The 25,682-nt window shown below is 41.9% G+C and overlaps 1 protein-coding gene across 12 annotated transcripts in view; it reads left to right on the forward strand.

Annotated features, from left to right (window-relative positions):
* MTCL1 (microtubule crosslinking factor 1) overlaps positions 1 to 25,682 on the forward strand; it is a 103,206-nt gene that overhangs the window by 12,512 nt on the left and 65,012 nt on the right. For all 12 annotated transcript variants that reach the window (XM_032442638.2, XM_032442634.2, XM_032442635.2 and 9 more), the window contains exon 3: positions 529 to 687. In XM_032442638.2, the coding sequence (XP_032298529.2) occupies positions 529 to 687 (159 nt within the window). The remainder of the gene's footprint in view (positions 1 to 528; positions 688 to 25,682) is intronic.

Genomic DNA, 25,682 nt, shown 5'->3' on the forward strand with positions numbered 1-25,682 from the left:
AGTAATTCGTCATTTTGTGTGATGAATTACTGTTCTGAATTGTTTGGTAATAAATATTCTTTCCTGTTAGACTGGACTCATAAAATCTAAGCTAGAATATATTTCTGTTTTCTTATCGCTCCTGCCAAGGTATGATTACTGATGGAGAAGCAAATCTGGGTAGATGAGACTGTTGCATGAATGTGGCTTTGATGGATGACCTGTCAACTGTAAAGCACTATATCTTCCATTTTATCCGTGTGATATGTTGGGACTTTGATATGTAGGCTTCATATCTGCTTGTTTCCTCCTGCTGTCCATGACATTGCCTTATCGTAATGTAGAGAGGACGAATAATCAAATGTGTGTTCATCTTGGATTAGAAGTGAATATTCATTTTGGTATTCAGAAGTCTTGGAGCCTTTAATCGGCAGTCTCATGAAGTGATAAATCTGTTGGCTGTCTCTTGGATGCTTCCTACTGCAGGAAACATTCTATAGGTTTTGTTCCTTGTGGATCTGCTCCACATCTTTGTGTTTTTCTGGCCAGGTAGCCAAAGATGTTTCTGTCAGACTGCACCATGAGCTGGAGAGTGTGGAGGAGAAACGTGTTAAAGCAGAAGATGAGAATGAAGTCCTGCGGCAGCAAATCATCAAGGTGGAGGTATCCAAGCAGACGCTTCAAAATGAGCTGGACAAGCTAAAAGAGGTAAGCGATAATCGGGAAAATCGTGCAGAAGAGTGTTGGTAGCTTAGATGGGAAATCTGGCACACGGGACTAATTCTTGCATGACATGCATGCAGATATTGCTTGTACAACTGTTGAAAAGGTCTCCTTCCCTTTGTTGGAACATCTTAAGTGTGTTGGTAATTTACAAGCAGCAGAGAGGTAGGTGAGTGGTGTTGTGTGCCTTGTCCTGGGCTTCTCACAGGGCTTCTGTCTCATTTTAAAACTAGCTCCTCTCAGCCTCTTTCTATTGGAGTAAAGCTGCCTTTGATTTGAGGCCAGCTATCTGACTCTCCTTTACCCAGACCGGGACTTCCACCTATTTTAGAGTCAAATGAAATGTGCGTGACTCATCCCTGAGAGGTTAACTTGGATAGGCAAGCTGCCGCCTTGGCTGCTGCTCTTCAGTGGTGACAGTGGGAGCCACCAGCATGAGTTAGGCAGCAGGAATGTAGTCTGTAATGTATAAATAACATTGCACTTCAGGCACAGAAATGCTGTCTGTTGAGAAGAGGGATCATCTCAATTGGAGATGACATGTAGTCGTACTGGGTGAAGTGATGATCCTTGGAAGCAAGTGAGCTAGAGCAGGGGACAGTAAAGGAGAGCCAAATATTAAATGTGTCCATATCCCAGCCCGTAGCAGTATTTCTGTTCTGTTGCTCCTACAGCAGATTGGCAGCTCTCAGCCGCTGCTCAGTTCTAAACCAGATTGAGATAGAGCATTCAGACTTAATGAGGTGAGGCATTTATCCTCTGAGCCCTGGTCAGATTTAGAGAGCTGGTGCAATTATGTGTTATTTTAATCTTTCAAACAATGCTTGCAAGTCAACTGGCACAAAGCCCAGTTTAGTTTCCTAAGGACAAACTCTATTTTATTTCTCTGTGCGTTTTGAGTTCTGAGAATGAAGCAATCCAGAACAAGAGTTTTGAAGCATTTTGTACGTAATGGAGCAGATTATCAGAAGCTGTAAACATCAGCATTGCTATGATAGCATCCTCTAAGGAGGACATGAAAGGAAAGTCTGGATGATGGTATATCTTCTTTCCCAAGGTTGTTTGTGAATGATGTGTTGAATGGACATGGTAACATGTTAGAGGGTACTCAGTGTATATTCCACACAAAAATACTATGACACCCACAGTACCTAATGTCTTTTTTGTTGTTGATTATCTCACAGTTTGCTAGATATTGTTTGGTGGTCTTTATGATTATAAACAGCTTAAGAAACCAGATTGTGAATTGTGGATTCTCAAACTAGCTCTAACCAGGGTGAATTTACTCTGCTCCTTGGATGGCTAAGCTGAGCAGGGAAGCCCAAAAAACTCAGCTGTCTTCTGGTCTGCAAGTAGAAGCGAGATTTGGATCTTTGGAAGCAGAATTGCCCCCTCTTAGAGGCAAAGACTGGTAAAGAACTAGGAAAGGAAGAGTGGTACAGTGATGGGATGTATTCATTCTGATCTGGGCACACAGCAAGGCATAAGTTGTAGTAGTCACAGTAGATGGTTTTTCATACCATGACTGGTGTTCTATCTGGCAGGAAGAAAAAAAGTGACAAGGTCACCATGGGTTAGAAGAGGAAGGATTAAATCCTCCGTGGGTCACATGAGGACAGATGAGCCAGAAGTTTGCAACCACAGTGATATTTGTGCCAGTGTTTGCAAAGTAGTTTACATATGGCTGAAAAACACAAAATCCAAAAACACAAAACACAGTTCTCTTGCCTCAAAATGTGTTCAAGTAACTACCAGAAAAGACTCCTCTTTATAAACATTTGATATGTACAAAGCTCTAAAAGAATGTATGTCATGGTTTTGTAATTTTGTAATTTTGCTATCAGTATTCCACATCATAACATCACGTAAAGCATGGATGATTTTGCTGAATGTGCAGTTCACAGAAGACTACATATCCCAGAGAACTTCATGGTCAGGGATAAGTCACGGGACCAGAACGCTATATAATCTCGTTCCCAGGCTGGAGCTCTCTCTCTCGAACTTCTCAGAGAGTGGGAAGCGTTCCAGCCGTGTCGCCTAGAGTTCACAGTAGGCCTCTCAGTTTTTGGGCACACTCTCTCTCTGTTTTGTTCAATTTATTAGCCTCAATTATATTATATTGTGTTATCTTGGATTCTGATATCATATCTAGTAAAATAAGTTTTCCTCCTTAGATTGCTGCTGTTTTTATCCCATTCCCTTTTTTTCCCTTCCTTTCTGGGCCCCGGGGGGAGGGGGAGGGACCCTACAGGGTGGCTCCCCCCTGTCACGGGCATAGGTAAATCTAGGTAACCCGTGACAGATTTTGGTGGAGAATGCGGGCATAGAGCTTCTGCTTTTTTAGCTTTTAGAACGACTCTCTCTTTGCTCTCAAAGAGCTTTATTATCTTTGTTACCTTTTCGTAGCTGCTCACTGAGAACATGACCTTGAAATTCTCTGTTTAATTCAGTGCTAACTTCTCCTTTGTCCTGCTATACAGCTCCCTCAGGTCTAATTTCTTACTGCAGCAAATAGCTTATATATTGGTTGCCTTTAATGTATTTTTCATATCAGAGCTGTACACATCTCTGAAAGCAATCTTTCTTTAAAGCTACCTTCATTTTTATCACATTCTTTCGAAGAATTCCTAAACAGTTATGAGGCTTGGAGGAGGTACATAATATTTCATCCCAGCACCTGTTTTTACCTTGTGTGATACTTTCAGCAAGATTTTTCTGTGTGAAATATATACAGATCTGCTCAATCTAGATAAAATTCTTAATCTCCTTCAAGAAAGCCCCGCAGTTTTAGCCAGGGAATTAATTTTTGCCTTGTCCTGACTGTATAATTTCAGTAGATAGGAAATAAGCTAAGTCACTAAGTAACATTTCTCAACTTTGCAATTAATAGAAGCAACATTACAACAAAGAGAAAGGATGGCAAGGACTCATCTATCATGGCCTTTGCTCTGTGTTCTCATCTCCCGCTCTGCTGCTGCATTGTAGCTAATGAAATACCTTTCTCAGTCCTAGATGCTTTTGGATTCCCAGTTCATGATGCGCTTTCATAAGCTTTTGCATCATCTATCAAAAGAGTGCATCTGGATTCTTTTGCTTTGTTCTGGCACCTTGCCATCATCAAAACATTCTGTTTTCCGCTGACGATTCCAATCACAGGTGAAACACCACCTCTCTCTCTTTCTGGCTTTTCCTCAGGCGTGCTCTATCCCAGCAGCCTTTCTCAGCATTTCCCTTAGATGTGTTTGGAGCTGAGGTATGGATGAGTTAGGTCTTTTGAGCAGCAGTTTTGGATTTTATCCGGTTTTTAGGTTTGCTAATTGGAAGCCATTATTCTCTAATTGTGTTCATCAGCAGCCTGGCATTCACTGTGCTAAATCATGCCACTTTTTTTTTTTTTATTTTTTTTATCACTTTTCTTAACAAAAGATATTACGGAGCTTTCCTTTCCCATAATTATTCCTTTTTCTCTTTTTCTTGCTTTTTTCCCCCCACTATGCAGTTAATCACTTTTTCCTGAAATACTTAGACTGGTTCTTTTGAAACTATTTCTTTTGCTGGATAATAATGTTTTTCTGAATATTTCCTAACTTTACTGCTGGAGCCAAGCTGTCCTCCTTCTGCCCACTCCAAGTGCTGCAGTACTCCAAGTGGTTCATTGAATTCTTTTTCCCACAATTACGTTCACCTACTTTTTCAGTTTTCCTTTTTTATTATTATCCCAGTCTTTTCATCTGGTTTTGGGCCTCCCTTTGATACCTTATTTTTCTTGCGGGGCAGCTGCTTATTACTTTCTCCACCGAAGCTTCAGAGTTTTCCTACTGCTGTGAATGCTTCTTTGTAGTACATCCTTTGCAAAATTGCCATGCCCCTGAGAGTCTCCCTTTCTAGGAATCTGCTAGGATCTTCTGTGACTTATCTAAGCTGCTGCTTCCTTAGAGCTTTAAAAGCAAAGACCATGTTCCCTCAGAACGTGGGTAAGTATATGCATCACTGTCAAGGATTGCATGCTTTTCTTTTGTTATCTAGGTGTCTAGGTTATTAACAGGGACAGCTGAGGCAGTAGAGAGACAGTAAAGTTAAAAAACAAAAGACTCTATCTCAGGCACACCACTTCAGCGACATCCCTTCAACTGTCATTTTCTTTTCCTTTCTAGTTTCCTAATTCAGCTCATGAGAAATGCTGGTGTAAGTTAATCATTTAACTTGACCACCAAGAAAACCTCTTTCCAAACTTTCCTTTCCTTGTCAAAATGATGGAAATACCAGCAATAAATGTGTAGAGGGATGCAAAACCACTTTTTCAGAAGTTAGGACAAATCCGAACCAGTTGCTTATACAACTGTAATTAAAAATTTTCATGGGTATTCATTAGCATACACTTTTTAATTGTATCATCCAGTGTTTTTTCAGCTATACCCTTGCCTCATGCAGTGTGCATATGGCTCATTTCTGCTGGATGGTTTCTATTCATATGTTAAATAAAAGATAAGCTTCCTCGTCTAGCACTGGTTAGTCTTCTAACTCTGAACAGGCTATATTAAAAAACGATGTGAGGAATATATTCTCCATGCACCAGGAGAGGCCATTGTTGCTTTAAATCTGCAGTGATTTCTATCCTTTGAGATGTGAACATCCTTCCCTCTGCAGCTAACCTATCCTGATTGCCACTTCCTTGGAGCCAGGAGGGCACCTTTAGGGAATGTCTTCCCTTTATTTCCTTGGCCCTACTCTGGAAAGTGCTTAAACAGTTCTTGCCCTCTGTTGCCTACTTGAGGTAGTCTCTCAGCTATTTCACAAGTAGATGATCTGGAAGTTTAAACAAGTGTGAAATCATGTTTGTAAAGTGTCTGATGATAACAAATTCCCCTGCAAGTAATATCTCCCAGAATAATGCTCTCTCTAAACCTCAGTACCTGGGGAAGAATGAACCACCTCTGCTATTTACAATAGAAACAAGCTCAAAAGGCAGAGGACCTGCTTCTGGCTTCTCTGGGAGTGAGCTGTTCTGTTACTCACAGCTGCTAACTCTGTATTTTTGCCTGTCCTTTGTCTGGGTTTGGGCTGTGAGCTGGGGAAGAAAAAGAAGCAATGCCACGGGATCATGAGCTGCTTGGGATGGGCAGACAAAGGCAGGGAGGATTAGGGGAGCAGCTGCAGAAGATCTGACATGAGTGCTATGGTTTAGCAAGAAATGAATGAGAACTGTGTCATTGGGAAGAAAGGGGCATTTATTGCTGGGGGACAGCTATGCTGAGCAGGTGACAACCTCTGTGTATTGCCACTGAAGCAGCAGGGCCAGGAGGGAGCACCAGCAGTGCCTCCAGCCTTCCAGTCTGTTGTGGTGAAGGCCGAGTGCTCTGCTGCAGGCACAGTCACTTGGGGAATCACTTCCACTTGGTGCAGAACCATAGCTGCTGCTCATATCTACTGGTGGTGTTACAGAGAAAGGCAGAGGCAACGTAATAGAGCAAGGAAAAAACGTTTCCACTTATTTCCACATGAGAGATGTGGAAATCCATTGGCCGTTAGTAATCTCTTAACATCTCCCTAGGATACAGAGATGAGAAGCAGTGCATGCAATAAATGGGACTTTCCAGGTTACTCATGGACATAATGGCTTCTCCCAGTGCTCTGTCATTCAAGGATCACTTGATCATGGGGATGCTGAGCCTATCCTCTCCTCTACCCCTGTAGCACTTGGTGTTGGAGGCATGGCTTGAGAACCATTGCTTCAGTTAAAATGCATATTCCTTTGAACAGAGTGAAAAGTTGCATTCCACTACCTTCAAAACATGGTAGAAATACCTGAAATGAAATATATTTTGAGCATATTATTGATGAATGGTTTTGCTCCAGAATACATATGTGCTGCTGTTTAGCATCACCGAAGGTAGAGAGCATGTGATAGAAGAATATACTGTAGCTTTCTCCTTATACTACAGAAAAACAAAATCTGCAGGCTGCTTTCTAGAGCTGAGTGTGATGGCCTGATTTTCATCATCCTGAACATATTAAGTAGCGCACAATACATACAGCATGTGGCTAAAGCATAATTATTTCAGTCTGAAGTCTCTTCTCTCTCCCATGTTAACACACAAGCATAGTGCAAAGTCATATACAAGAGGCAGAGCAATTATTTTTGGTAAAAAAATATACTTGTCTGCAGAAAATACTGCCACGTTTTCATTAGCTGGGGGTTCATGTGCATTTACTAAGGTAGCACAGAATGCTCTGCAGTCATTTCCCAAATGAAACTATCCTGAAGGGGATGAAACAGGACTCCGCCACAAAGTGTCTGATTTCTGTGGTGTATGCATTTTTTGAGTTGGCAGTGATTTTACATGATGGAAATCTGCTGAGAAATGGACAAAGAGAAGACCTGCAAGCCACAGGTTCAAATAACATTAAGAGGGCTGAGCAAAATCATCATCATGACTTAGTAACCCCCCTGCTTAGAAATGACTGCTTGTGACAGTTCTAAGTAATGAAGTCTTCTGCAATAATCATAACAAAAACCATTAACTGCCTGAAACTTTTTACTGAAGCATCACTTTGTCTTGTTTTTTGGTTTTGTTTTGTTTTGTTTTTTTCCGCTGCGATAAATAATGAATTGGTACCTAAACCACGGTGAATGATTTATTATCGTTATGGCATTTCAGGAGCTGTAGAAGTAGTGAAATGCTCTACTCAGTGCTGATGCCCACAATGAGGGTTGAGGGAAGGCAAGGGCATGGGTCTGCCTCTACGCAAAGTGCATAGCAGACAGGAAGCACTCTCAGGGAACAGAAAACTTTGTTTTCCAAGGAAGAACACTATACATCTTCTGATTTACTGCCTGTATTTCTTTCTTAAACACTGTAAAAATAACATTTCAACAAAACCTCAGTTTTCAGTATGCCTAGCACCAGTCTCTTATGCCAGAATGTTTAGTGCCAGTCTTATAAACACTGCATGCACACACACACATGCACAGCAGTATCTGCACCCAAGTTTCTGATCTGCTGAATACACTGCCTTCAATCTCTGGCTATGTTGTAGTTATTTGTTATCTGACCACACTTGCAGGCAATCATCTGTTGTTGCTTCCAAGTCCTGCTATAATATTTGAAGTCAGGAGTTTCGGTAGTAATGCTGATGATCAGGTCCATTTTTACATCGTGCAGATAACGTGGCTTTCTGTTATTCAGATGGAGCAGAGCATCTGCAGGTGGCCTTCCTCCAGATCACCCCATCACTGCTCCCTGGTGCACTGCTGGGCCTCCCTTGGCCTTTGGGTATGGAGAGAGATGCTTCAAGTCCGCCCATAGCTGGAGGACTGCCCTGATACTGGATAGCAATAAGTAAACCTTTGTACAATGACTAAATTTTTCTATGCCCCATTAGTCACATATTTTTCTTCGTATTTGTCAGAAAGCTTTCAGTCACTGAACAACTGCTATTCTTGCAGGAGCTGGCATGGAGATAACCTTTTCCAAGCTAAGGCTGTGCATCCTTCCCCCATCCTCCACCCAGTTACCAAAAATAATCCTGCTGTGTGTCACATGTGCCTCAGCAGTGACAGTGCAAACAAGCCATAGCCCGTGTGACATCTGTATAAAATATTCATGGGAAAAATATGGGCTTGGTTTTGATTTTTTTCCTTATTCTATCAACATTTCCTTAGTAAGGCCTTGTAAACATTGGGTAGCAAGTCCTCAAGTGCTGCTATCTGGGAAGAAAATAAGGCGCGCTCTTCAGATTCTGAATCCCATTCCAGCTGATGAAGACAGCACCATTTGCTTTCCTTGCTAAGGTGTAGGCAAGACTTTGTCCCAGGGCAAGCATATTTTCATGGTTATTGGGTGAGCGCAAGCTGGGATTTGAAGTTGGAATATCCACAGCTGAGCATACAGCAAAGCTGATGAGGACTATCTCTCACCTTTCCACTTTATGGTGATATTCAGTGTTTGTCAGCTGCTGGCACAGGAGCATCATGCAGTGCTTGTAGCAGAAATGGGCAGGCAGGGATCTGCAGTTCAAGCATGATGCTCTGGCTGTCTCGCACCTGTCTGACATCAGGCTCAGAGGAACCAGCCTGGATCATGCACAGCAGGGAGTTCTAGCTGAGTGAAAAAGGGAGTCTAAAGCTGTCAAGAAGCACTGGTGATGTGCTGTGTGAGCTTGGTGATGCTGCTCCTGCAACGCACAGCTGCTGTGCTGCATTTTGGCTGCCTGGTGGGGAGCGGTTGCCAACTGCTTTCCTATCACATCCCCAGTAATTTTATCCCCACATCTGGAGCTCTGGGGAGCTGGGTGGAAAAGAAAAAGAGACAGTCTGGCAGAGTGAGAACAGGAACAGTGGGAGAGGTGCTTTCATATCACTGTTGCCATGGGAGTTACAGTGGTGGTACTCCACACAGGACTAGGCCTCAGCACACAGTGCTGGCAGCCCTGGGGCAGCACTGCCTGCAAATGTGTCTGTCTGTGCTGCTCTGGAATGCCAGCACCATTGATTTTTGTCCTTCTTTGAAAGAGTTAATGGATTAATTCTCTTCTTGGATTAATTATTTACAATTGCTTCTCCAGCTCCATTTTTAAAAGGAAAATGTAACTTATTGCACAGATAACTTATGAATTATTAACACCACACTACTCAAGCTGTCAGAGGATGAATGAGGGGATAAAACCTGGCTGCCTTGTTTCATATTGCCACATGCTAGAATGCTGGGCTATCCTGCTTACCTGTGCTTGGCACCACCACCAAAGCCTGGCATTTCTCCTTGGGCACCCACCTGACATTCAGACAACCATAGGTTGGGCAGAAGCCACAGAAAGGGGCCAAAGTGTGCTGAAAGAACCTTCCAGTACTTCGAGGGAGTGTATAAACAGGAGGGGGAATGACTATTTAAATGGGTTTTTAGTGAGAGGATGGGGGGAATGGTTTTAAACTAAGACAGGGGAGGTTTAAGTTACATATTAGGAGAAAGTTTTTCACACAGAGAGTAGTGACGCACTGGAACAGGTTGCCCAGAGAGGTTGTGGATGCCCCATCCCTGGAGGCATTCAAGGCCAGGCTGGATGTGGCTCTGGGCAGCCTGGTCTGCTGGTTGGTGACCCTGCACATAGCAGGGGGATTGAAACTGGAATTGGAACAACTGATCGTTGTGGTCCTTTTCAACCCAGGCCATTCTATGATTCCATGATTCTATGAATGTGTCACAGTTGGCTCCTAGATACTGGGACTGAATGGTAGTACAGAGGCTGTTTCTTCTTTTCGCACTCTGCTGCCTGCAGTAAGCACAGTGGAAAAGCAGGATCAGACAAGCAGGTAGAGCAAAGGTTTTAATATAAAGGAAAAGGTTTTAATATTGAGGAAAGGGTTTAATATATTCTTGTCTGAATATGAATGTTTTAGATTTTGCTCTAGTGATAATAGCTGGAGAAGGTAAAGTGGGTTGATATTTAGGGACGTCAGCATAATGTCTGTGTGGGCAGAGGGAGCATAACGATCCATTTGAGACTGTGAGATGTACGTATTGGTCTATTTAAGGACACTTTCTCAGGGATCACTCCAAAATAGTTCAGCTCAATCTCTTCAGCAGGCTTTTGCTGCAATTCTCTGTGCTGGTAGAAACTGGGACTTGGGTGGAGGTGCGCAAACACAGCTCATTTCACCAATTTTTCATCTCCTCTTTCAGTTATAATGAGTCTGGTCCTTCTGCTTTTCCAGTGCCTTGGTCATGTGTCTTTTATGATGTCTTTTATTAGTCTGTTGATTATTCCAAAGCCAGGAGACGTAGTGCACCCTGCTGCAGTTGTCACAAACTGGACAGTTCTAGGGTAGGTTCTAGTAGTAGTCTGGAGAGGGACTGGAAAGCAGATCCTACATTACTTACCAGGATGAGAAATGGTGGAAATCACTCCTGTGGAGGAAGAAATTATGTACTTGTGCAGTGGTCTTTTATTATGGGGAAAAAATTCAGTTTTCAGATTTCTACCCCAAGCGTCTCCTTTTTGCAGTGTTGCTGTAACTCCATCCATACCTATGGATGGAGGAGGTAGATGACTCATGGAGGGATAAGGAGATAAGTTAATGTTGTGCCTTGACCACTGTGAATTGGAATTGGAATGGTTTGCTCCTTTTCTCTCCTTCACCGTGGTAGTTTCCCATGCATATTGCAGACATGGATGCTAAGTCACACTCAGATCTCTGGTATTTGCAAACCAGCCCTTCAGGCCAGGGGCAGCTGTGGTGAGCAGGACTTCAGGCATAGCATACATAAGATATTCTGCTTGAAAAGTTAATCTACAGCTGCTGCCAGAAGATTTTGCTCCCTGTAGCCAGGGCTTCCAGCAAGCACACAAACCCTTGAACAGAAAGGTTTGTTTTTATGTTGCTTCTGGTTCTACCTGCTTTCAGTTTCCCTGGATGTACTACAGGAACATTCTCCAGTTGGAATGATTCATCACTTGTGTTCTCATCCTGACTGTCATCTGTAAGACCAGTCAAAGTGAAAAGCAACATGCTGGTGCATTTTAAAGTTGTTCGATGGGTTGTTTATTTTTTGTCCTGTAGTGTTATTTCACTCCTGGGTGAGGTTTTTTGTCTGTTTAGTTGGAATGGGGTGTCCCTCAGTGTGCACAGGCAGAGAGGAGACAGCATTCAGCACAAGTTAGGAGCTAGGAGATATGGTTTAGGGGGCTTCTGTAGGTATGGTAAAGGGAGGACGGTTGGAGTAGATTACTTGTAATTAACTGCATGGATGCTGTCGGTGTGTATATTTGCTGTGGAGATTTTCAGCACTGTTGTTTCTTTACTTCAAGAAGATGAGGAGAAAATTTGGTAGACTCTTGGTTAAAGGTTGGACTTGATGATCTTTAAGGTCTTTTTGAACCTGAGTGATTCTGTGATTCTTTGAAAAGGAAAGTAACATTTTCCAAGCAAAGAGAAGAGCCTTGTGGCTACAAGCATTGCTGTCATGGGTGTTTCACACATGCTTCATATCCTCACTCAGCTTCCTTTAGATCCAGCAGTAACAGAAGGGCTATGGACATGGTAATCCACAAATGATGCTCCACAAGTATTCACAGTGTAATATTCCACTTGATGTACAATGCTTCTTCAAATAATGTGATGATAATAGGAAGATCTAGGTAACACTCTTGCATGAGTTTTCATAGCAAACAACAAATCAAGAAAGAGTTAAAAAAAAAAGTCGCTCAATTGCTCTGTACATTACGGTCAGTTTCCTAAAGCAATCAGCATGTAATTCTCAGTATATGAAGACTGTCAATGCTTTCCACATTTCATGGGACTAGTTACTAATAAAGGCATTCTGGCAACTGAAGCTGACAGCCTGTTAACAGGCTTTAACTGCGGCTGTTGATTGGATCCTGGCACCTTTATTCCAGGTCATCAGCTAACATAATTGATGGGGACTGGAGCACTAATTACAATGCAAAAGTTGTCATTCTTATCATATTGCAGTCTGATCTTTAAAACTGAGGCCAGCTTTTCCATCCATTTCCTGCTCTGAAGCTTTTTTGATGGTCAGGAGGCCATCCTGCCCCTTGCCCTGAGGCCCTGCAGTTGGGTCAGACTGGGTTTTTCAGGGAGGAGAATGGGAATAATATGAGATTTCCGGAAACGCTGGAGCAATTGTGAAAGGAAATAGCTTGGATACATCGCCCACCACCAAGGTCTCATTTTACTCTTGTCTGACAAGGATGGCCTGCAAGGAAAGAGAGATGCAGTAATGACCAGCGTGGGGCTTGTAGAGGAGGAGGAGGAGAAGTTGAAATTCTTGGAATACTTTTGGTTAAGTCTTCATTTGCTGTCAGTGCTTCTTGTGTCACAGTGCCTCATAGCTATTTCCAACAAAGGCACTGAACACAATATTTCTACTCTCCCTTTGAATTTTTTTGCAAAGGGTTAAAACCTTAAACCAGGTCGCCAGATTGACAGTTGCAGGAAAAACTGTTTTCACCATCTGACAGCATAAAAGAGACAAGGCATCATTAAGGATTTATGGAGTTTCTATTTTCTCCATTAAAGTACAGACTATTATTTTCAAATGAAAGATTTAACACAATGAAGTCATTAGTGACTGTGCCGTTATGTACGTTTATGTGTTCTTGACAGCAGTTCTGGCTATAACAACTGGGCCTCTACAGTATGCGTACTGGGGACAGTTTGTCTTTCCAGCTTTACTAGGAGACACAGAATTTGACCAGTAGTGTGCAGATGGCCATTTGGTCATTGCTACCCACAGGTCTTCTAAAGGTGGTGTAACAGCCCCTTGTATTTTCACTGTGTTTTATTTCTTTAATTGCAGATATAGGTTTTTTTCATGGCTGAATATTATAAAGGCAGCCTTGGTGTGATGTGATGAAGATGTGCAAAGTGAAATACTGCATTACCTTGCAAGCAAGGAAAATCACTTTGTGTTAAGCTTTATGGACTTTAGCATTCAAGTCATGTGAGTGTTAAAATATGGGAGAAACTTGATGACAATTCTTATATGCTTACAAAGGATTGGAAATGAGGGAATTGGATCCTTAGAGCTGTCAAAGGTCAGATTGTTGCCTCTTTGCAGCTTGTAAGGGAAGCGGGCTCTGCAATGAGGGCATGTCAAACCTTCCCAGGTAACAGGGACGATCTCTGGAGGCAGATGGTGTAATGAAAAGGTTTTTTTTTTTTCATCTCAATTCATTATTCTTACAGGCCCAGGGAAGCCTAACTACTAGTAGGCACCCAAGCACCAGTTATTTTAATTGGGCATTCAGTGGCAAAAAAGTGCATGAGGTTTGCTAAGGTAATTTGAATGCAGCCAAATAAAATGTCATGATTTCAGTATCTTGCAGCTGTGTGTACTCTGAAGCACTGAATTTGTATGATTTAAAAACCTCCCATTAGCACCTTCTGGTGGAGTCCTCACTCCTACCCCCATGGTGCAGGGGCCAGCAGCTGTGCAGTCCCATTTCCCCATCCACAGAACTGTCTGCTCCAGACTGCCAGTTCAGCTGTGTGGCAGCAGGTAACCAATTACAGCGTCGATCTGGTGAGATTGAGTGTGCTAGTTTAGAAGAGTATTTCTGTTCTTGAAACTTGTATGTAAAGTAGCGTCTGGGGCTCACTGATCAAGCAGGCCTTCAAAGTCAGCTTGTTTAGTTTACTTTCTTATTGCCGGTCCCAAAACCTCAGCATGGTGTCAGGTTTGTTCATAAACAGCAGTAGAAAAAATGCTGTGACGAGCCGACTGTATTCCTTGGCACAGACCTGCCACTCTCCACTGTAATCAGTGCAGTTAGCCTGTTCTTGCAATAATGCATCCAAGGACACCATCCAACCCGCCAGCTTCTGCCTTCAGTGGCAGATGTGTAAGTCATTTGTCTGCTGTTAGGCATGGAAGAGAATACGTGTCCTTACCTCTGCTTGCTGAACTAGGACAGAGTCCTCACTCTGCTTGCTGGACAGAGGGAACTAAGCACCCAATGCAGAATGCCCTGCAGCCATCCCAGTGTCCATGCCCTGGCCATCTGCAGGGTGCTTTCCTATTTGCTATTATACCAGCTGCATGTTGCTGCTTCTGCTCTTTGGTATTTTGGGAGCATTTATTAGATGCTGCTAAAGTAACGGATGCTGGAGCCATGCTCAGTGGGAAAATTTAGCAGTAACAACAAAGTACATCTTAATTCTGAGAAGATTTAATAACTGTCTGGGATTGTATGCACTCTCTGCATTTCCCATCACAGTTCTTACTGCAGTGCTTTTGTGAAAGGGAACCAGGAGTGGGAAGAAGATTATAACGCCTGGATTTTCAGAGGCCGATGGTACAAAGGGTAAGATTGTGGAAACAGAACTGCTCTTTCAGATATAAAGCTTGATAAATTGCTTCAGTGTAATGACACTCAGCAGAAACAAGTGAGTAGCAGAGAAGGAATGTAATTTCAATTATGCCATAAATTCACTGTCAGCTGGCACAGACGGCTATCAGAGGGCAGACAGAATTTCCTTCCTTATTTTAATGAAATACAAGTACTCTGTATTTCATTTGCAATTGCTATTTCTTCTTTGGAGCAGCATAGGCTGGAAGAGACATCCCCTTTTTCATTATGAAGACTATTTGCATAGAAGCCTTCATGTGTTTGTGTTATTCATTCCCTACTTTTTTGCTATGTGAATTTCCTGTGATGATCTCATGATGTTGACAGTGTTCCTTGTGATGGCATAAACAGAGATTCATGCTTGCTTTCATATCTGGGTGTGTTAGGGAATAGCCACTTTCAAGTCACTGCTCAGCTACATCCAGGGAGCCCTATCTAATGGCAGAGTGAGATGTACTTCATACACCAGTAGATCCTCTGCTAATGCTGTTGCTCTCGATGGCAATCTCCTTGAGTTTTAGGGGGATTTAAATAGTAACAGGAAAAGATCCATACATGAAGAAGAAAGAGCACACTGAAAGTAAATCTAAACTACTATTTGTTACAGCTACTACCAATAGAAGAGTTACTGAGAAAAAATCAGGAGTGTACAGGATTGTCTTGTATGACAGTATCACTACTTAGTGAATAATTAGGTCTTTCATACTCATAAAAATGAAAAAAGAGGGATTTCAGAGTGGTTCTTGACGTTTAGTGTTATATTTGGGGCTACCAACGTGGTTTAGTTGGAGACTCTTGCTGTAATTCATGGTAGTTAATAAATCGTGACATGCCGTTTCTGATGTGATTTACTCCAAGCTTACTGATGGGGAAGAGCGGGGTGCAGAATTATTTTATACAAGCACTGTTTGGTTGTCGACAATGTTCCTAATCTCTTCAGTAGGGATAGGTGTGGGGATCTGAGGCCCAGCTAATGCGCAATGGATTTTTATGCTCTCATGGCAACCACTCAACTACTAAGTTTGTCCAGGGATAGCTTTGAAAGCATCTTTATGTTCTGTATTGGTTTTCATCTTGCAGTTGTATATTGTGTGTGTGGCCAAAGAGTTTCTGCCTTTTTTGGGTCTCCTTTCACTGACAGCTCACCAAATCACGCAGCTTTTAAAACAATCTTTTAAACCCCCGTCAGTTCTCTTCAGTGTTTACTACAGAAAAAGTGTTTTAGCTGTTTGTTTACATTGTTGCCTCCTTCCAAGACCAACTGACTTTTCTACTGGCACAGGGGGTTGCCAGAGGCAGACGCTATTACAAAATAACTTGTTTGGTAGACAGTGTAAACAAGTCACCAGCCTGTGAAACTCACTGCTACATGATTGTCACCCAAGGGCAGGGATTTAGGGAGACTCAAAAGAGGCGAGGCACACATCTCTGTGTAACAAGTAACTAGACCTGTAATGCAAGTCAAAATGATACCACCGCTTTCAGAAATGAAGACAGCACTGGATTTAGGGTTTCTGTGAATGCTGAATTTGGGGATTTACCTAGGATACCATTAGCTTGAAGGGATTTCCTGCAACATTTTCTGACACTTTTTCTTTGAGGTACTATCAGTGATCAACCCCAGCTTCTTTCCCACAGGGAATGTGTGGATGTCTCTCTCAGTCTGATATGCATAACCTTACTTGCAAACAGGCTCATTGAAGCTGAGAAGCTTCCCAGCCCCAAATTCCCAGTAGAAGATACTGTACATCTGAATTTGCCATAGACTGAAAGCCCAGGTTCATCATCTTCCTTCATCTGAGTTACTGGAAATCCTCATTCAAATGTCAAAAGACTATCCCTGTAATGTGTTTTGGCAACAGATTGTTTTATTCTCAGTACAGCTTTCAGACATATCTGGCTTCACTCGGTTGAAGCTCCTCATCTCCTCAGGAACTTTAATTAAAGATAGTCCATCCCAGTAATTCAGTTGCTTGTATAATTTTTCTCTGGTAAAATAAATTAAATTAAAGTAGGCTGTATCATTTAGCTGCTTACTGATGGATTATTATTACTGTTTTAAAATAGAAACCACTAGATGAACACACCATCTGTTATTCAAACAAACCAAGGTCTTGATTTTTTTTCTGCTAATGGTGAATTAAACAAAGGTAATATAGAATTTCTCTCAAGTCGTAGGGGTCCAGTTTTTAGCTGATGCGGGGTTTTAACAAGGCTTTTTAGCAAGATTTAGGCTATCGTCACTGTTGTGTAATCTTAATCCAGCCAATAGTAAAATAGGATTTAGTGCTGCTCTATACCTACCCAGCAGAGTCGGAGTAAACAGGATTTGTGTGGGTAGGTATCTGAAAGGAACAGCTGCAAAATAGATCTGCAGTTGCTTGTGGGCTGCAGCATCATGGGGGGATTTGGGTCCTGGCTCCATGTAGTGGCAGAACTACTCAGCACACAAGTCTGTGGCCAGAGCTCAGCCCTAACTTTTATTTGATCACTGACTTGCTTTAAAAAGTCACTGAGTTTTTAACTTAGCTGGGCAGGGATTATATGAAGTCTATTGATACCCTCATTAGACTCACAAGATTTAATGTAGGGAAAAAAAAGGAATAAGTATGACCAGGGCATAGGAATCATTCTCATATGGGTGGAAAGTGGAAAAAGAAATGAGACAAAACAGCTGCTAGATGTACAGGCTGTGACGTTGTTGAGGAAATGAGGACAAGAGGTAATGCCATGCCACCTCAGTAGTGCTTGGAAAGCACAACTGGGAAGATTCTAGAATTTTGTTATATCTTTATTGTTATTAATACTGTCCCATGTCACTGGGGAAAGGAGTGGGGGTGTTAGTCCATATTCTCCTTAGGCTAGTTGAGCAGGAAGAACTGAATGACATTTATCCAAGACTAATATGTTAGCTTCCCACAAGCTTCTGATCTCCAGGCGGAGCTTCATAACAAAAGCTCCTTGCCTGCTTTTTCCTTTCTACTCTACAGAAGTAGGCAGCTTCATCAGCCGATCCCTTGGTTGAGCAGTCACTCCACCAGATGCTTGCATTGCTCACCAGGCTCACCAGGATGGTTTGAACAGATGTCTACATGCCTGATAGGCTGGAGCTGTTGGAACCAGGGTACTACATTTCTAAGAGCTGCATCTGTATGGGAAACTGGTAATCACAGCCTGAACCTCTGATTAATCAGCTGAGGCAACTGCCGGGTCAGCTGTGGGAGCACAGGTGAGGGTACAGCTGTGCTCCCGGAAGGGGTGGAGCTTGACGCCACCTCTCCTAGACTTCATTTAAGGGCTGACCAGCACTAAGGCAGCATCTCTTGGAGATTGCTCCTTTGTGGAAATCAGGTAACCAGTCTCAGCATTTTCCAGTCAGACTGAAGGCATTCATATTGGTGAGTTTTTCCTATAGATAACCTTTTGGATATATATATATACTATTTATCACCATCATTCTTGTATTATTACCAGTTTTGTATTACTTCTACCTTACAACCAGCATCCATTCCCACAGAGGTGACATCTGATGTGTCTTCCTAATGCTGAAGCATTGATCCATTGAGAGGGCTGCCCACTGGGCTTCTTCTCTCATCCCTCATCTGTTGTACAGAAAGGTGGAGCAGTGTTGATATGTGCTCACAAAATGACTCCAAGTCCAGGCTAGAATTACTTTTCCCTGCACTAGCTTGGAAATAATGATAATCTTGAAATGAGACTCTTTGCCCACTTTGTAGGTGGGGTTGATTTAGAAGTCCTTGCTCAGATATGTGAAAGAGTAGGTGGTGACATGGAAGATCAAGGAGTTGAAGGCTACCTGAGATGGAAGTATTCTCTTCCCATCATACCCCTTGTTTTGAATTGAGTCAGACAGTAAGGGATTAACCACTTACTTGCAAAAAAATGTATTTTTCAAAAGTGAAATGCAATTTTGTTTTTCAGGAATATGGTATGCTTTTTATCTCTACTTCTGACCCCTGTTGTTTCTGTTCAATGGGGCTTCACTTGGTAGATGAGAAAGGTGATATGGGGAGGGCTTTACCAAGAAGCTGAGAAAGGCAGAAAATGTGAATGTTTGAACTTGCTTGTAGGCTATTCTTTTGAGCCAGCATTCAAGGATGTGGAATAGCGGGGAGTCACCAATGTCAACACCAAGGCTCTTTTGACCCCCTGCTCTCTACTCATTGCTTGAAAAAAGTGCTTGAGAACTTCTTAAAGTTTGAAAGTGCTTGAAAAGGTGTTTTTATTTTACCTGTATGTTCTTGTGGGACATGGCTTCCTTGAACACAGGTAAATCCTGGCTCTGCTGTGCATGTGACACCTAGGCTATCTTTATGCAGAGATGACAAGAAATTTTGCATGGCCTTATCTGGGTGAGTACTGAGAAGCATATCCAAAGTATGGAGAAACTCAAGCGAGAACTTTCCAGAGCTGTTACCAAACTTCTTGTTCTACCATATCCATTCCTTAGACCTTTGAGAACACTGAGAGTATTCATCTGAGGATGCAGGGATTAAATTAGTGTATATTCAAGCAAATCTGTTGTAGTCCGCAGTGGATTCTAAACAAGAAATTCTTGAACAGCTAGAGGTGGGAGGTCTTTGACATTTTCCATTGCAAATGTTAATGTGTCTAGCACACAGAAGGAGTATTATACAAAAAGCTATTACTTTCAGATTTTTCTGGTGCTGACTTATGGCAAGAAGGCCTGCATTTGCATTATTTCTCTGGTACTTTTTCATAAGGAAAGGATGAAAGCAAGGAATAAAGAGATTTAAACTTGAAGTCTATTGTTCCTGTGAAAGTATCATTCAAAGGAGAAATGAAAACCTGTTTAAAAGTAGAAAGGGATGAAATCAAGAGCTGGCAAGGTGGAAATATTTGATTCTAACTGAAACTTCCAGTTAGAAATATATATACCCAAATTCTTCCAAAAGACTTTTTCTATCAGAGAGACCATTATAAGACTGAAATAAAGTTTTGCTCAAAGCTGTGACATAAACTAATACTGTGGGCAGGTTTCCTACCTATGAGTGAGTCAGAGGAAGATAGTGCCAACTGTGAAAAGGCAAGAAACAGTTGCAAATCTCCATCTTCCAATGATTCTTCTGTAATGTGGCTGCTGCCTTGTTCTCCTTAATACATTCTTTTTCTCAAATGAGTGTTCATAAATTACCTCTGTAAACCAAGAATTTTCACACCAGTCTCCACCACATGGCAGTGAAAAAAAGATCAGATGCTATCTTGGATTCATTTGCTTTTTGCATTCCTTGAAATCTAGAGATTGTTCTAGCTGTTTTCCAGAAAGGTGTGTGTGTGTACCAAATACATTAATGTTTGTACCACGTGGCTGTGATTTAGATTATTTTTGTTCTATTTCTAAAGTTTATGGTTAACTCAAGGAGATCCTTGTCTGAGAAGAACAGAAACAGGCAAATCTATGTCAGAAGCTTGGATAGTGCTTGTGAGAAGGCCCAGATAGAAAGTATAAGGTGCATTTCTCTGTGGACACTGGAGTAAGGCTATGTGGATGGTAGCAGGGACACTCACTTGCCTCCACGAGTCTCTCAATTATTTGAAGCAGTATTTTACCAAGGTGTAAAGAGGGGGGTCAGGGAAGATCTTACAGAAGCCTTCCAGTTGCTGAAGGAGCCTATGGGAAAGAAGGGGAGGGACTCATGGAAGGAAGCGACAGGATAAGAGGTGATGGCTTTAAGCAAAAAGACAGGAGATTTAGGTTTGACATTATAAAGAAAGTTTTTACTCAGGGGGCAGTGAGACACTGGCACAGCTGCCCAGAGAGTCAGTGGGTTCCCCATTCCTGGAGGTATTCAAGGCCAGGTTGGATGGGGCCGTGGGCAGTCTGGTCTAGAGGAAGGTGTCCTTACCCATAGTAGGGAATTGGAAGCGGATGCTTGTTAAGGTCCCTTGCAATCCAAACCTTTCTATGAACATTTTAGTCAGCTCTGTGTGGTATGTCAACTCTCTTTACTTAAGAAGCAGATTTAAAAGATAATTTTAATACATTTTATGTGAGATTTAAGATTGCTGCTGAGGAGCAAGTGGACTGCTACTGGTCATTCTTAGTGCACCTGTTGATACCAGGGATGTCACTAAAGAGCAGGTCACTCCTACTTGGTCATTATACACAGATGTAGAGAAAGGTCTTCAGGTTATGTCTCCATTCATTCTGTGTTCTCTGTAAAGAAAATTTGAAATCAGGCTAGACAGGGTGAAGTCATTGTGGTTTGTCGTATTTTGACTATAGTGATGAATTATACTGAGAGAGGATCAATTAGGCCTTTTAAGTTAAAGTAGTCCTTTCAACTTATCTGTTTTCTTAACTCAAGTTATGTACCTTCTTAACCCTCTGGAAAAATTCTTCACAGACTGACTGTAAGCTGACATTCATAACCTGAGGTAATTATTGAGGATTGTATTTGATTCCCATCTGGAACACCAGAAAATTCAGAACTGAATTTCCAGCCCAGTGTTTTGGAAACAGACTTATGCTTTCCATTCATTGTATGCAATAGGAGCCTTAATTTTATTTCTTAAATGCATTTCATTCCTGGAAACTTGTATGATGTGATCTCTTGCTCCGCCTGAGCACAGAATAGGTGAGCCTAACTGCAGCCCATTAATGTCAAAATGAGATGCTCAAGTGAAACTGCATAGCTAGTAAAGACTGTAATGGGGTATGTAAAAGCATTGGTGCTGTCTTAGTCAGCCCTGTAAATAAAATACATGGGTGTTGGACATGTAGGAGATAGTGTCGTAGTGTACTTTATTACGGACATATCCATGTCCATCTCCATTATTGATGGAGATATATTAGCAGTACCAAATGGAAAAGGATAAAAGTTGTGTAGTGGCACCATCTCTCTCCCTATACTTATTTCCTGCCCACTTCAAGCAAGCAAATCTGAAAAATTTGGTAGTTAATCTCAAACTGTTGAACTGCCAATCAGATCAATTTTACGCAAACCCTAGTTTTTCTTCCTCCTGCATCCAGTAAGAAACCCAGCGCCCTTTTAGGCAGTAATCCCCATAGTTTGCATGGCAGTCTAGGAAAAAACTTTCTTCTTAGTTTTTTTGTGAGTTCCCCTCCAGGAACAAAAGTTTAATCTCTGTTGAAGTGTTTGCTGTGCTTTGTTTTCACTAATTGTGCTAGATGGGTTTCTCCACTTATCACAGTTCTTCTGATCCTCTGCAGTCCTTCATGTTTACTATAATATAGCCTTCAGTCAGATAGCATTACACCCATCTTTTTTGTTTTACAGTATTTCCATGTTTGTGAAGCATAGCTTTTTATTACTATAGCACTCTGGCACTCCTGGTCAGCCACTCTGAAACCAAATAAAAGTATCTCTGCCGGAGGGTGCCAGTGTGTGTAACCGGGCTGCCTTTAATCCTTTTCCCTCCCAGGTCACAGTGCCATTGGAGCCATTAGAGCTCATCTCTTAATGAAAAAAAAAATTAAACTGGCATGTAGTTTAATGTTCCCAGAAGGGAGAAACTTAGAATAGAGCCACTGAGACACACTCTGGGCTATTGTTGAGGTTTCGTTAAGCTTTTATTCTCTTCCACTAGATTGTAGAACCAGAAATATTTGTTCTATCTTTTGAAGACATCCATGCCCCTGGAGTACTGTCTTTTCTTAGAGGAGCAGGAAAATCTGCTCTTTCAGTTCTCTTGAAACTCCTCCTTTTGGAAAAAAACATTGCATGCTGCTCCAGTTATTCCAGCATCACTACTGCATAAGCAGAGTACTTGTAGTTTCCATTATTGCAGCTGTTCACGCCTTCAGCTGCATTTTCAGTACTTACCGAGACAATAATAAGGGGAAATAAGTCTGTGTAGGAAGTACATTTTTCCAGATCTGCTCAGACGTAGCATTCAGTTGCAGTAATGAGGAACAGATGAAAACGTTTTTTTGAAGTCCTCTTTCTGTTGGAGCAGTTGTCCACAGTGCCTTTACAGGACATATTCAAGATGCTTTGGATTAGCAGCAAGATAAGCAAGAGTCTATGAAACTTTACTCATCAGAAGAAAAGTTTGTGCCAGTTTGGTTGCTCTTAGCAGTTTCTGTTCAGGTATCTTATGCCTCTTGATGAAAGAAAATATTTGGTTACTGTTAGCTTTGTGCAGTGCTTTAGTACGCTGTTTAGCACACTATATAAAACAGGGGTGACCAGCTTCTTCCCGTTAATGCAGTCATCTGATGCAGCTTCCTGGGGTGTGGGATTTCTCTTTTTAAGCAGAAGTTATTTAAAGAAATGTAGCCCTTGTGCCCCATTGATTTCTACACTTAGACATGATTTACTGCTGCTGTCCCAGAGCTGTGTGTCACAGACATCTCTGAGACTGATGGGATGTTGTCAGGCTGAAGGAGTATGGGCTGCATATAGCTATGAGCTGTATGTTCTTGTGAGCCCCTGTTTCTGGCCACAGAAAGTTCTTTTGCCATAAGTCTCTCCTATGTCTTTGTAAGTCTTGCAAACTGAACTTCTGTTCATGCTGCTGTTGATGAAGCTCCTTGACAAAGGCTGTTTCAGGTAAATGCATGCTTCACTGAAGTTCAAATGTGAGTCCAATTGCAGTGTCCTTTGTTTACTAGCTAGCAGAAAACCATACACAAAGATCCAGGCTCAGCTGAGAGGAAAATGAATATCAGAAGCAGGATGGAGAGACGCAACCTAGTTTTACCAACCCTGCCTGCCCCCGCGAAGGAACAGCCTTCCCATCACCTCTCTGCTGTTATTTGGGATTGTAACAACAGTACTTGAAAACAGACAAAAAAAATCTGAAGTCCCAAAAGGGCTGCAAATCTTTATATTTGATGTCTGAAACTAATCTGTAGCTGGTAAGAAATAAGGAGAAGGCCTCTTTACTTGGTAGGCTATCCCTATTGACTTTCCATGAGGCTTCTTACCCGTTTCTCTGAAACAGCTGGTGTTGTCTGCACTGGGGATATGATACCGGAAGATGGTTGGACAACCTGATTAGTCTCTGTATCCTCATCTTACATTGCTACTGAAATGATCACATTTACAGGCATTCAAGGACAGTCTGCTGTCCTGAAATGGACCGACTCCTCTGGGAGATATAAATTGGGTAAGACAGACCAGGGGGCTGTGTCCCAGTTTATATATTTATGATAAGCTTTAACCAACAGTGAGTTTCTGCTTTGATATATTTTTTAATTTGTATTCAACATCTTTTTTCATCTCTTTTGGGGTCTGAAGAATGGTCCCCTATGAAGCATTCAGCGCTGGTCACCCATTTCACAGCTGTGGCCATAGTTCTCTTTGAGTGGGTGCAGTTATCACCAGCTAGGCTTGTTTTGTGTTGGGGCCTCACAGCTTGGGTAGCCTCCACCTTTTCTGTCTCACTGACCTGGTACAGTTTCGTTTATCCATTTCCTAAGAGAGTTACGGATATGTTTATTACTTTTTTTTTTCCAATTGTTCCAACAAGCACAGGCATTAAATTATATTACTTTAAAATAATAAGGTCATCAGTAGAGAATCTGCTTGGAGGGAAAAAAAAAAAAAAAAGTCAGAGTAAATAGCTAGTTTTCTCAAAGAAAACAGGATTTATACCAGCAGCAGCCCCTTTTACCTACCTCAGCATGCTGCTCTTCTTCCTGACCATCTTTGTAGAATCGTGCAATCACAGAATGGCCTGTGTTGAAAAGAACCACAATGATCAGCCAGTTTCAACCCCCCTGCTATGTGCAGGGTCACCAACCACCAGACCAGGCTGCCCAGAGCCATATCCAGCCTGACCTTGAATGCATCCAAAGATGGGGCATCCATGACCTCCTTGGGCAACCTGTTCCAGACCATCACCACCCTCTGCATGAAAAACTTTCTCCTAATATCTAACCTAAACCTCCCCTGTCCTAGTTTAAAACCATTCTCCCTTGTCCTATCACTATTCACCCTTGTAGACAGCTATTCCCCCACCTGTTCATATGCATCCTTCAAGTATTGAAAGGCGAAAGGGAGGTCTCCTTGCAGCCTTCTTTTCAAGCTAAATAAGCCCAATTCCCTCAACCTTTCTTCATAGGAGAGGTGCTCCAGCCCCCTGAAGCACCTCTCCTTCCACCTTTTCTTTCATCATGCCTTAGAACAGGGAGATCTGAGTGGCCCTGTCTGCAGGGCTGCAGCTGACAAGCAACTTCTTGGAGCTACAAACCTGACTGTTGTCTTTTGTGTGAAATCTTCTTATCTTTACTGATATTTTTTTTTTTATTTTTCTTCCTTTCCTCCCCCCCCCTCTTTTTCTGTGTGCAACCTCCTTTGATATAATGCTTTGCATTCAAGAAGTCAGCAGCATAGAATTAAATAGAGGAGCAGAATTGCACTGATTTACCATACAGGTGTAAAACTGACACATCCCCAGCCTGACAGATCTGCAAAGCAACTTCATCTCTGTTAAAAGCAGCTGCGTCACGGCTGGCTTATGCCAAGTCTCACCTATTAGCACCAATGCTGCATTTGGCTCCTTTCCAGGATAGCTGCCGTAATGTGAAATGGCATATGTGTTTGCAGTGTGTGGGAACATCAAAGAGAAATGAGGAATACATTTTGACTGCTATTTGTGTAACTGTGAAGTCAGCTGAGGTACAATTTATTTGTAATACCTGTCTGTTTTTTAACTTACACCAAACTGTGCATAGATTTTATCCAAGTTTTCCTAATTGCAGTGTAGGGTAATTACATGATAACTATCAGCTGGTCTTTTAATGTCTATTGACTGGAGAATAATCAAGTGACCTTAATGATAGCTGTTATCTTACATATAAAATGCAGACCTTTTCAAAGACAGATTCAAAGATTCAGTCTTTGCAAAGATTTAATCCTTGCAAAAATTATGTAAGATACATATGTGGGGAAAATGGAGTTCCATTAAAATTGGTGTAAAACCAAAACTCAGCATTCTTGCTTACCAGCTCTGTGTTTGTACCCACTGCTTCGGTCATCCATCTATAGGGCGGAAAGAGAGCCGTAACAAAACCTAAACCGTGTTCTCACAAATAATCTGTTTCTCCTGCCCCCAAATGGGGATGGTTCCAGGATATTTTTCTTCCTTTTTCCATCTGTCTG

The sequence above is a fragment of the Coturnix japonica genome, chromosome 2 (assembly GCF_054131305.1).
Source record: "Coturnix japonica strain WE chromosome 2, WE-NBRP24, whole genome shotgun sequence".
Taxonomy (NCBI): domain Eukaryota; kingdom Metazoa; phylum Chordata; class Aves; order Galliformes; family Phasianidae; genus Coturnix; species Coturnix japonica.